The sequence below is a fragment of the Caretta caretta genome, chromosome 6, assembly GCF_965140235.1.
Source record: "Caretta caretta isolate rCarCar2 chromosome 6, rCarCar1.hap1, whole genome shotgun sequence".
Lineage (NCBI taxonomy): Eukaryota > Metazoa > Chordata > Testudines > Cheloniidae > Caretta > Caretta caretta.
Window position 1 is genome coordinate 4,708,692 of NC_134211.1, and position 12,062 is coordinate 4,720,753.

General features: G+C 57.1%; 1 protein-coding gene across 1 annotated transcript in view; it reads right to left on the reverse strand.

Moving 5' to 3' along the window:
• LOC125638246 (integrin alpha-D) overlaps positions 1-12,062 on the reverse strand; it is a 48,806-nt gene that overhangs the window by 5,061 nt on the left and 31,683 nt on the right. The window contains exons 10-23 of the mRNA XM_075129185.1: positions 11,544-11,694; positions 11,095-11,168; positions 10,673-10,802; positions 10,369-10,517; positions 8,227-8,367; positions 7,702-7,908; positions 6,106-6,236; positions 5,652-5,809; positions 5,170-5,324; positions 4,896-5,027; positions 3,717-3,790; positions 3,391-3,532; positions 2,658-2,771; positions 1,238-1,317 (exon numbers count right to left, since the gene is read on the reverse strand). Coding sequence (XP_074985286.1) covers positions 1,238-1,317; positions 2,658-2,771; positions 3,391-3,532; positions 3,717-3,790; positions 4,896-5,027; positions 5,170-5,324; positions 5,652-5,809; positions 6,106-6,236; positions 7,702-7,908; positions 8,227-8,367; positions 10,369-10,517; positions 10,673-10,802; positions 11,095-11,168; positions 11,544-11,694 — 1,838 coding nt within the window. The remainder of the gene's footprint in view (positions 1-1,237; positions 1,318-2,657; positions 2,772-3,390; positions 3,533-3,716; positions 3,791-4,895; positions 5,028-5,169; positions 5,325-5,651; positions 5,810-6,105; positions 6,237-7,701; positions 7,909-8,226; positions 8,368-10,368; positions 10,518-10,672; positions 10,803-11,094; positions 11,169-11,543; positions 11,695-12,062) is intronic.

The following is a 12,062-nucleotide window of genomic DNA, read 5'->3' on the forward strand; positions in this document are numbered from 1 at the left end:
GACCTCAATAAGGTAGCTTTCCTTGCTGATCCCTCCCATCTTCCACTTCCTGTATGCTTTCTGCTTTTTCTTAATCACCTCTCTGAGATGCTTGCTCATCCAGCTTGGTCTACAACTTCTGCCGATGAATTTGTTCCCCTTTCTTGGTATGCAGGCTTCCGATAGCTTCTGCAGCTTTGATTTTAAATAATCCCAGGCCTCCTCTACCTTTAGATCCATAAATTCTTCAGTCCAATCCACTTCCCTAACTAATTTCCTTAATTTTTGAAAGTCAGCCCTTTTGAAATCAAAAACCCGAGTTGCAGATTTATTTTTGTTAATCCTTCCGTTCAGTTTGACCTGAATTAGCTCATGATCACTTGAACCAAGATTATCCCCTACAACCATTTCTTCTATGAGGTCCTCACTATTCACCAAAACCAAATCTAAAATGGCATCCCCTCTAGTCGGTTCAGCAACTACTTGCTGAAGGAATCCATCAGCTATCGCATCTAGGAAAATCTGAGTCCTATTATTATTACTAGCACTCGTCCTCCAGTCTATATCTGGAAAGTTAAAGTCTCCCATGATCACGCAGTTTCCATTTGTATTTACTTCATTAAAAACATTAAAGAGGGCTCTATCCATATCCAAATTAGATCCCGGCGGTCTCTAGCAGACCCCAAGCACTATCCCAGGGCAGGCTCTAGTAGTTTTCTTCCCCAATGTGATTTTTGCCCAGACGGACTCTGTCTTATCCATTCCATCGCTTCTTATTTCTTTACATTCTACCTCATCATTGATATACAATGCTATTCCAACACCTTTACCTTTATTTCGGTCTTTCCTAAACAGCACATCCCCTTCAATACCTGTCGTCCAGTCATGACTCCTATTCCACCCTGTTTCTGTTATCCCTTTATCTGGTTTCACTTCCTGCACCAGTAGCTCTAGTTCCTCCATTTTGTTACCTAGGCTCCTCGCATTGGTGTACAAACATCTTAATTTTTGCTGTTTGGCCTCGCTCGCATTCTGTACCCTATTAGGCACGGTCATTCTACAGCCAGTATGACCTATTAGACTGGTATCCACACTGCCCTTCCTCCTTATATCCATTCTCCTACCCATGGCTGTATCCTTTCTTACTTTGTTTTCTTCCTTCTCAGTGCTAAAATCCGGCCTCTGCCCTGCCCTGTTGCCTGTATGGCCCTCTCCCATTGCCCCCACCCCGCCCCCTGGCCCTGCACAGCCCCCTCACCTGCTGGCATTGGCCGTGATCTGCAGCCTGTCCCCCAGGTCGGCCTCAGAGGAGACATCGAAGGTGGCCACGAAGACGGCCTGGAAAACACACAGGGGTTGAGAGCTGCTGGGCTCAGGGCCTGGGGAACTGCCAGAGACTGCGGGGACGGGGCAGGCACAGGGGATCAGGGGGTCTGTTGTATCAACTTAGATGGTATAAATGGGCCCAGAGAGGCAAAAGTGTCAACATGACCCTGTCCCTGCCAGACAGCATTAACCCGGTTTGGGATCCAGAGACCTCAGCCGGCTCCGTGCCGTGGCCACACCCCATTCACCGTCCTTGTCTCACAGTCGCAGAAGAAATCAGCTAAGGCCTTGGCACTGTAACGTGTTCAGCAAGACTTTTATCCTCCCCCTGCCCGGCGCCTGGAGAGAGTGTTTTATCCTCCCCGCCTCGTCTGAGCGGCTCTGGACGCAATCCCTGGCCGCTGGGGGAGGAGAGGAGGTTAGTGGAGGGGCTGGAGCCGGCCTGGGCGCGGGGGTTAAAGTCCAGCCCCGGTTCCCGGTGGACAACACCGGGCAGAGGCACAAGTGGGGAGAGCAAAGAGCAGCGCAGGGAGAAAATGCCCCTTCTGCGGCCCCTGCTGCCCCTCGCCGGCAGCCTCCCTGCTGGAGAGACCCCGGAGCAGCCGCTCCGAGAGCTGGCAAGTGGGGCCAGCCTTGGGCTGGTGCGGGTGCTGGATTTCGCCGCCATCCTGAGCCCCGGCTCCCGGCAGCGAGCACCACCCACAGGCGTGGCCGGCTCAGCCAGACGCTCCTGAGACGGAGGGGAGCGAGAAGAGAAGAAAGAAGGCGGGGAAGGGAAGGAGCCCATGGGGCGGGGGTGGGGAGACAAAGTCGCCCATCCCAGGTGGTGTCTGGATCTCGCCGGGGGCAGGGGCAAGTGGGTCCCTCTCCCTGGGCCTGGCCCAGTCGGATCAGGACACCTCTCGGGATCAGGATGATGAAGGCCCAGTGGCGTCACGCTGGGTCCGAGGGGACGGGTTTGGGGGCAGCCATGACAATGACGCTGGCTCCTTCCCTTTCCCTTGTCTTTTACTGAGTCACGGTCGCCTCCCTCCCCCCCCCCCCCCCCCGAGTCACTTCTTTTAAGGACCCCAAATGTGGGAGGGAACAGCCCCTCCCCTCGTTATTTTCTCCCCCAGTGAAGCCTGATTTCCAGCCCCCCAAGTCTGGCCCTTGGTTTGCAGCCCCAGCAGGGCCTGACCCCAGCCCCGGAGTGACCTCAGGGCTCTGTTTGCACTGACTCGCCGGACTCCCCAGGGCGCTTTCCCCAGCACATCGCTTGTCACGGGCTGGGCTGACCCCAGGGAACTGCCCCTCTCTGCTCTCAGCTGGGCTCACCCCTGGGGAGTCCACAGGCCAGGGCCCATCCCTACCTCAGCCCCGCTCCAGAAGATGGGGTGGTTGATGTGGCAGGTGCTGTTTCTCTGAGTCTGTTCCTCGGAGCCCACGGCTGAGCTGCACTTAACGGCCACGGCTCTCCTGTTGGACTGAGCACGAGAGACCAGCCAGTGAGAGATGTGGCCCACAGAGCCCCCTGCCGAGCCCCCGCCTGCCCCCTGCAGCACAGCGCCCCCTGCAGAGCCCCCCGCCCATGCCCTGCAGCACAGCGCCCCCTGCAGAGCCCCCCGCCCATGCCCTGCAGCACAGCGCCCCCTGCAGAGCCCCCCGCCCATGCCCTGCAGCACAGCACCCCCTGCTGAGCCCCCTGCTGAGCCCCCTGCCTGCCCCCTGCAGCACAGCGCCCCCTGCTGAGCCCCCTGCCCCCTGCAGCACAGCGCCCCCTGCAGAGCCCCCCGCCCATGCCCTGCAGCACAGCACCCCCTGCTGAGCCCCCTGCCTGCCCCCTGCAGCACAGCGCCCCCTGCTGAGCCCCCTGCCTGCCCCCTGCAGCACAGGGGCCCCTGCTGAGCCCCCTGCCCCCTGCAGCACAGCGCCCCCTGCTGAGCCCCCCGCCCACGCCCTGCAGCACAGCGCCCCCTGCCTGCCCCCTGCAGCACAGTGGCCCCTACTGAGCCCCTGCCTGCTTTCTGCACCAGCTGATCTCTCACATCCATCCCCTGTGTCCTGCCCCCCATGCCTGCAGTGTTTGGGAGGATTGGGTGGTACCTGGAGCAGCAGGACCCGGCGGTAGGATAGCGCGGCCGGGTAGAAGAACCGCACTGTGGTGCTGTAGGAATTCTCCCCGCGGTTCTGGATGGAGACGGTGATGTTGAGTTCGGGGATGACCCCCACCACCAGGGTGCTCAAGCTAAGGGGGAGAGAAAGGGGTGAGCTTCCTCAGGGCAGTGCCCTAACAGCTCTGTGAGCTTCCTATAATGGTGCCCACTCAGAAGCCATATGGAAATGTGGCATGGTCTGAGGCCTGATGGAGTAGACAGGCCTCACCATGGAGTGTGGGGGAGGAAGCAGAGTGGGTGAAGAAATTCTCTTACCCTGAGAAATTGAAGGAAATTTGTAGTTCATCAGTGCAGACTTTGTCACTGCCACAGTCCTTCTCAAACGGGAGCTAGAGAGAGATCCAGGAAGGGGTTGCGGGGAGAAAGCAGGGAGCAGGGTGGGTGCGAGGGAATTGGAGTGAAACTCAGTCAACATTGTCACTCATCCTCCAATCTCAATTGTCACCACCACTACCAGTGCAGTGTGAACTAACACCGTCACCACGAACACACCCGCAATAACCTCCCGCAACACTGTCCCCACCACCACTGCATTCTCAGCCTCAACAACCACCAGCCCCAATACTGATTTGACAGTTTCACCAGCATTGCAGCTGCCGCCACCTCTGCCAACACTATGAACCACACGACCAACTCTGCCATCACCACCACAATCAATAAAGTGTTAACCAACACCGTGACCAGCATCATAACCACTACCATCTCAGCCAACACTGTAACCAACACCGTTACAATCTCATCAGCCACTACTAAAAATGTAATCTGAAACAACACCGTTACCAACAATGCAGACACTGCCATCGCAACCAAAACCTCTATAGTCTCAACCACAACCACAATCAGTATCAATACAATCTGAACCAACACTGTCACAACAACTCACCCACTCTACCTAAGACTACACTTCCGCCAACATCACAGTCTAAACTGCAACCACCTACCAGTACAGTCCCAACATGTAACTTACAACACAGCCACAACATCCTCAACCAACACGGTCACCAACACCACTGATCTCCCCACCACCACCAATATATTCTGTACCAATGTCAGCATCTACAACACAGTCACTCCCACCGTGCCTCAGACAGTCACCAAGGTCAGTATAGTCTGAACCAGCAATGTCAACACCAACAAAACCACTATAACCTCACCTCACACTGCCAACAAGACCAGTACGGTCTAATCTAAACCAATGTCACCAACACAATCGCTCCAACCTCAGACGATAACCTCACCAAGCTCACCGCAGTCTGAATCAACAATGTCACCAACGGCACAACCCCTAAACCCTCAAACACTCGCCCGCACGACAATTGCACGCATTAACACCAAGCATTGCTACAGTCTGCACCGGTGCTGTAACCAAAAGCACACCCACTAAAACCTCTGCAGACCGTCACAAACCCCTTTGCCTGGCCCCGGCGGCCTTACCGAGCCTGCAGACACCCGCGTGGAGTCCTCACTCAGGATGGGTCTGAGGCGGCTGGCGGAAGTGATGGGTTCCCCCGTCAGGGTGTAGTTGAGGCGTAGGGTGATGGGGGTCAGGGTGTCCTCAGGGCAGAGCTGGGGAGACAGACACGTAGGGACCCATGAGGAAAGGTGGGATCCATAGAGAGGTTTGTTCTCTGGGTGATTTGGGAGCAAGGGACAGGGTTGGAGGGGCAGACACAGCGGGAGGGGAAGGAGCTGGGACCCCGGTGCTCACAGGTAGCTTTATCTTATACGGATCACATTTCGTCTCAATGCCGAGCCGCAGTTCCCTGCTCAGGACGGGGCCGGTAGAGTCGAAGGCGGCTCGGATCTTCGTCCTCCCGGGGTCCAAGGACAGGCTGTACTGGATGGTGCTGGAGATCCCGTTGCCTATCACAGAGGAGAAATAAGGGTCAGAGAGACGTGAGAGCAGGATCGTTAATGGGACACAGAACAGGGGGCCTTGGCACCAGCTCCAATCTGGCCCCAGGGGAGGGACTGGCTGGCTCAGGAGGTGGGAATGGAATATGGGGCTTTTCCCCTCTAGGGGGCACTGGCTCCAATCCAATTCCAGCATGGGGCACTGGCTGGCTCAGGGGGGTGGGGAATGAGACATCGGGCCTTTCCCCCCTAGAGGGCGCTGTTTTCAATCCAACCCCAGGGCAGGAGACTGTCTCTCTTAGTGGGGAGGGGAGCAGGGGGTGGGTTTGGTCTGACCTAGGCTGTCCCTGGTGCCCTTAGTGACGGTGAAGCAGATATTTGCCCTGCTGGCCTCCGTGTCAAGCTGCTCTTGCTCCTGGCAGTCGAAGGCCGAGGTTGGGATCATGGGGGGCTGGAAGCTGATGGAGACCCTGACTCTGAGCACCGGCCGGGACCTGCCATGGGAGGAACAGAATCATCACCCAGCTGCTCCCTGCAATGGGGCCAGGCCCCTTCCCTCCCCTGATCCTCCCACCCAGCCTGGATGTGCTCACAGCACCCCAGGGAGATGGGATATGGACACGCAGCTCTGCTAGAGGAGATGCTGGGGGGCAGAGAAGGGAGCAGCAGAGCTGTCATTGTGCCATTCTCCAGCAGGGGGCAGCAGTCACACACACACACACACACACACATGCACTGGTGCTGTCTGTGACTGCCATGTGGAGCAGCGCAAGGACACAGAGTAACTCACCTCAGCAGCAGGACCTGCCCTTGTGCCCCCACCGCGATGTCTGGCAGTCCGTCCCCCGTCAGGTCTGTCCCGCCACTGGCGGCCTGGCCAAAGTAGTGCAGCCTGCTGGGAAACTGTGACCCCTCTATGCGCTGTGGGGCAGAGAGAGCAGTAAGGGGCGGGGAAGGGGCGGCTGTTTGGTATAATGGGTACTAGGGGGCAGCGGAGGGTGAGGGGTGGGAAAGGGGCGGCTGTACTGTACAATGGGCACTAGGAGGCAGCAGAGGGTGGGGGTGGGAAAGGGGCAGCTGTTCTGTACAATGGGCACTAGGGGGCAGCGGAGGGTGAGAGGTAGGAAAGGGGCGGCTGTTCTGTACAATGGGCACTAGGGGGCAGTGGAGGGTGAGGGGTGGGAAAGGGGTGGCTGTACTGTATAATGGGCACTAGGGGGCAGCAGAGGGTGAGGGATGGGAAAGGGGCGGCTGTTCTGTACAATGGGCACTAGGGGGCAGTGGAGGGTGAGGGATGGGAAAGGGGCGGCTGTACTGTATTATGGGCACTAGGGGGCAGTGGAGGGTGAGGGATGGGAAAGGGGCGGCTGTACTGTATTATGGGCACTAGGGGGCAGTGGAGGGTGAGGGATAGGAAAGGGGCGGCTGTACTGTATTATGGGCACTAGGGGGCAGTGGAGGGTGAGGGATGGGAAAGGGGTGGCTGTTCTGTACAATGGGCACTAGGGGGCAGCGGAGGGTGAGGGGTGGGAAAGGGGCGGCTGTTCTGTACAATGGGCACTAGGGGGCAGCGGAGGGTGAGGGATGGGAAAGGGGCGGCTGTTCTGTACAATGGGCACTAGGGGGCAGCAGAGGGTGAGGGGTGGGAAAGGGGCGGCTGTACTGTATAATGAGCACTCGGGGGCAGCGGAGGGTGAGGGGTGGGAAAGGGGTGGCTGTTCTGTACAATGGGCACTAGGGGGCAGCGGAGGGTGCGGGATGGGAAAGGGGCGGCTGTTCTGTACAATGGGCACTAGGGGGCAGCAGAGGGTGAGGGGTGGGAAAGGGGCGGCTGTACTGTACAATGGGCACTAGGGGGCAGCAGAGGGTGAGGGGTGGGAAAGGGGCGGCTGTTCTGTACAATGGGCACTAGGGGGCAGCGGAGGGTGAGGGGTGGGAAAGGGGCGGCTGTACTGTACAATGGGCACTAGGGGGCAGCAGAGGGTGAGGGGTGGGAAAGGGGCGGCTGTTCTGTACAATGGGCACTAGGGGGCAGCAGAGGGTGAGGGGTGGGAAAGGGGCGGCTGTTCTGTATAATGGGCACTGGGGGGCAGTGGAGGGTGAGGGGTGGGAAAGGGGCGGCTGTTCTGTACAATGGGCACTAGGGGGCAGCGGAGGGTGAGGGGTGGGAAAGGGGCGGCTGTTCTGTACAATGAGCACTAGGGGGCAGCGGAGGGTGAGGGGTGGGAAAGGGGCGGCTGTACTGTATAATGAGCACCCGGGGGCAGCGGAGGGTGAGGGATGGGAAAGCAGCAGCTACAGGCTAATAGGCACTAGGGGGCTGTGGGGCCCCATCATGTCTCTTCGGGGCTTTGTGGTGACCCCTCCCCCCAGGAGCTGGGCTCACCTGTCTATACTGGGGATTGAGGCCTCCCTTTTCCCCATGGAAGATGTACAAGGCCCCGCTATTGTCGCTCTCCATGGGGGCCCCGATAGCCACATCCGTCTGTCCGTCCCCGCTGATGTCCCCGATTTCGGACATGCTGGCCCCAAAGCGTGCGAACGCCTGCCCCATCTGCCCCTGCAGTGTCTTGGTGCAGATCAGTGTCATCCCCTGCAGGCCCCATCGAAGGAAACACATGGGGAAAGGATCAGCACTGACTTCCAGCAGAGAGTACCCCTGCCCCTACTGACCATCTTTCCCTTGCTCTGCAGCAAAGCGCTCCTTGGCACCGCTCTGGGGCATTGTGGCCAGAACTGACTGGCAGGGAAAAGCTTCCCCGAACGATCCCCCCCCCCCCCATCCTACTTCCTGGAGCACCACACCTGTTACTGCCATGCTAATTGTCCCAGCATCACAACCCCATGGCAGTGCAGGCAAAGAAGAACCCCAGGCCATCCATCTTCCCCCTGGCTCCATCCTCTTTCTTACCGGCCAGTTAATCAGGCAGTTATAGACCCGTCCTCCATTCAGAGGTGTATGGTACATGGGGGCTCCGATTAGAACCAGGTCCGTGCTCCCATCTCTGTCGAGGTCCACAGCGCACAGTGTACCCCCAAAATATGAGCCAATCTGGAGAGGCAGATAAGTCACCCCTTTAATTTAATCACCTCCTCCTTCTTCTCCCACTGGGACCCTTCTCACCCTCTGGGGCTGAGGATTCAGTCCCAATACTCATTCCATCCTCAGTCGCAGCCTCTCGCTGCACAGCGGGTGGTGCTGTTGCTGAAAGGGTTCTTGCACAACGAGGCAGCTAGATCTCGGAGAGACGCTGAATGCTAGTTGTGGTGCAATTCTTTCTAGCGGCTGTTCTAGCACGAGAAAAGTTTATTCACTGACTGAGTCACTCTTGTAAGTTCTGTTCCGCTGGAACGTATAGGCAGTTAGATCTTGGAGAAATTCACTTCGTTCGTGTAGTGTGATGCTTTTCGAACACTGCTGATATCACTAGTAATGTAATTTTCCTTGCCTGAGTCTCTCTAGCCCAGATCCACAAAGGTACTTATGTGCCTAACCCCCAGACTTAGGTGCACTGAGATTCACAAAACCTCTGCATGGCTGCTGCTGACCCCTTTAGGTGCCTAACCTGACTTGGTGCCTATGTTTTTGCAGTAGAAGCTCCTTATGTTGCTGCCTCAAGGGCAGGGCATGTGCACTCCTGTCTTACTCTAGGCAGCCAGTTGCCCATTTCCCACCACACCCCAGCAGGATCCACAAACTGGGGGAAGACAAACGCTCCTCCACCTGTAGGGCACCATCTGGTATGTGTGGTCAGAGGAGAAGGAGTTGAACAGGGGTCTGCTATATCTAAGGTCAGTGCCCTGACCCCGGAGCTGCGGGCTCCCTCGGTCTTGACTGTTAAAGTTATTCCACTTTAATTGACTAATTAAATATCAGTTGGGCTGCAGAACATGTACAAATCACAACCACTCTACAGCCCAGTGGTCAGAGCACTCCCTGAGAGGTGGCAGAGCCCTGGTTAAATCCTTCTTCCTCATCAGGCAAAGCAGGGACTTGAACCAGTGGTCGCCTGTGACCTGATGAGGACTCTAAGCCCCAGGCTATAAGTAGGGCCCTACCAAATTCACACTCCATTTTTGTACATTTCACGGTCACAGCATTTTAAAAATCTTGACTTTCACAGTTTCAGATATTTAAATCTTAAATTTCACTGTGTGGTAACAAAATATGAATATGTATTTAAAAAGGCAAAATATAAACATGCAAAGCCCTTAAGACTCAGCATTTCTCAAACTGGGGGTCCCAACCCAAAAGGGGGCTGCAAGGCTTTTATGGGGGGGGGGGTCCACAGTATTGCCACATTTACTTCTGCGCTGCCTTCAGAGCTGGGTGGCCGGAGAGCAGTGGCTGCTAGCCGGGTGCCTGGCTCTGAAGGCAGCGCTGCAGCCAGCAGCAGCAGAGAATTAAGGGTGGCAATACTGTGACCCCCTTTAGGTAGGGAATCCCAGTTTGAGAAATGTTGTTTACATTTGTATACTTTTACCCTATAGTATAGGATACTTTTATAGTATAGGGTAAAAGTACACAAAAGACCAGATTTCACAGAGGAGACCAGATTTCACAGTCCAAGACGTGTTTTTCACTGCCATGAATTTGCTGTAAGGGAGGCCCTCCCTCATCTCCTCCGGCTGGTTTGTGAAGATCGTGGTGGCTCTGAGCCTGCCAACTGGATGAGGGCTGATATTTGAGCTAGGTGGAAGAGCGCCTATCTTCCCCCCATTCATGGATCACTGGCAGGGGTAGGTGCCTCCCTGCAGCATCATGCCTAAGTCCCTTGGTGGGTCTGGGCCTCCATCGATATCCATCTTATGAGTTCTGTCTAGACTGTAAGTGAAGGTAACAGCAGTGGGATATTGGAGAGAGGCTGAATGTCAGCTGCGGTGCAATTCCCTAAACCAGTCAAGGTTATCCCCTGCCTGAGGCTCTCTGACTGAATCGTTCCTGAAAGTGAATCCAAACACAAATATTACACGATGTCAAAATCTTACAGGCTTCCTCCAGCCCTCTCTCTCTCACACCCACACTCCATATTACCAGTAACGCTCCCCATACCTGCTCTCCCAGCACCTCTGATCTGCGTGTCCATTCCCCACCCTTGGTATCTCGGAAGAACACGACGACTTTGCCGGTGTGTTGGTAGCGAGGGGCCCCGACCACGTAGCTGCTCTGCCCATTGGCTGTGATGACCTGAGACGAATAACCTCAAAGGAAGAGAGGGACGTGGGGAGGTGAGATGGGAAACAGCCCTACAACAGTGCTGCACAGAACTTTCTCAGAACTGAGATGCAGCCACCTCTGGGGCGGGGCGCGGGGGCTGTTTAAATAGGTAAGGGAAGCTCGGTGGGTTTGTTCTTACCGAGGTAAGCATCATTCATGTCAGTGGAGGTTCTGGATACGTTGATGAAGCTCGGCTGCCCGCCGCTCCCGTACAGGAATATCCCACCGGACCAGTCATAGGCTCCCACCGCTCCCAGCACAGGCCCGTCCTAAACCGACAGGGACGGCAAAGGGGACCGATTACAGGGAACAGACAGCACAGCATGTATTTACTAGACACGGCCACCACCTGCAGCACAGCGCCCCCTAGCATCGTGCTGGGACACTGGGGTCAGTGCTGATGGCCAGGGGAGTGAGCACCCCCTACTGGGCCCCCCACACCACTCGCTGCAGCATAGAGCCCCCTAGTGTGTGCCCTGAGTGGGAGGGGGGGTGCCCCCTGCACGGCTCCAACAGGACTCTGGGCTCCAGGGACACACCCCGGGGCCAGGCGTCACTCACAGGGGACAGCAGGGAGCTGAATCCTTCCTGGGACATCTCCAGCTGGAAGGAGCTGCCGCTCTGGGACTGGGTGCCTGGGGGGAGAGACAGACAGACAGACACAGGAGAGATCATCATAGACAGTAAAGGCCCCGTGTCCCATTCCCTGAGCCAGCCCATCTCCCCACCTCGAGGCTGGACTGGATCCAGGGCCCCCTAGAGAAAAGGCCCCGTATCCCATTCCTCAGCCCCTTGAGCCAGCCAGTCCCCTGCCCGGGGGCCCCCGTATGAGAAAGACATCAGTGGCATTTCTGCAGATAGATCAGTAGATATATGTTGGATGGGGAAAGAGAGAATATTTGGGGCCTATTTGGGCTCTGGATTCCCAGCAGCTCCCCGTCCCATCTCGGCCTTGAAAACCCATTTCTAGAGCCCCAGGGCCAATGCGGCCCCTCCCCCGGCTCTGGTACCTTCGATGGCAAAGATCTTCTCCTGCAGCTGGTTCTGGATGCCCTGGAGGGCGTCGAAATTGTCCACCCGGAAGACGTGCTCATCAGTGGGCTCAGAGGCGATCTCCTCAAGCTCCTGGTGGGCAGCAGTGCTGGAGAAGGCATCACCGACCTTCACGGCATAGAGGGAGGTACAGGGGAGACCAGGGCATCAGCTTCAGTCATAGCCGAGAGCCCTGGGCCAACACCCACCCGCCCCGAGCCCTGCTGGGCCCCAGAGAGGCACGGCTCAGCCAGCGCCATGTGCTGCTCTGGTGAGTGGGGGTGGCGGGCCGCTGGAGCCTGGAGTTATGGATCCTGCCTCATTTCTGCACCGAGTTGTGTCGGTTGTACCAGCAGCAGGGCACAGGGGTCTCCTTGCCATGGGGATTGTCAGCGCTCTGGGGCCCAGCACTACTCAACCTCCAGGGCGTAGTGAGGGGTGACTGCAGGCAATGTCTCCGGAGGCGCCTCGGGGCAAGGGGTGAAGGGCCAGGACCA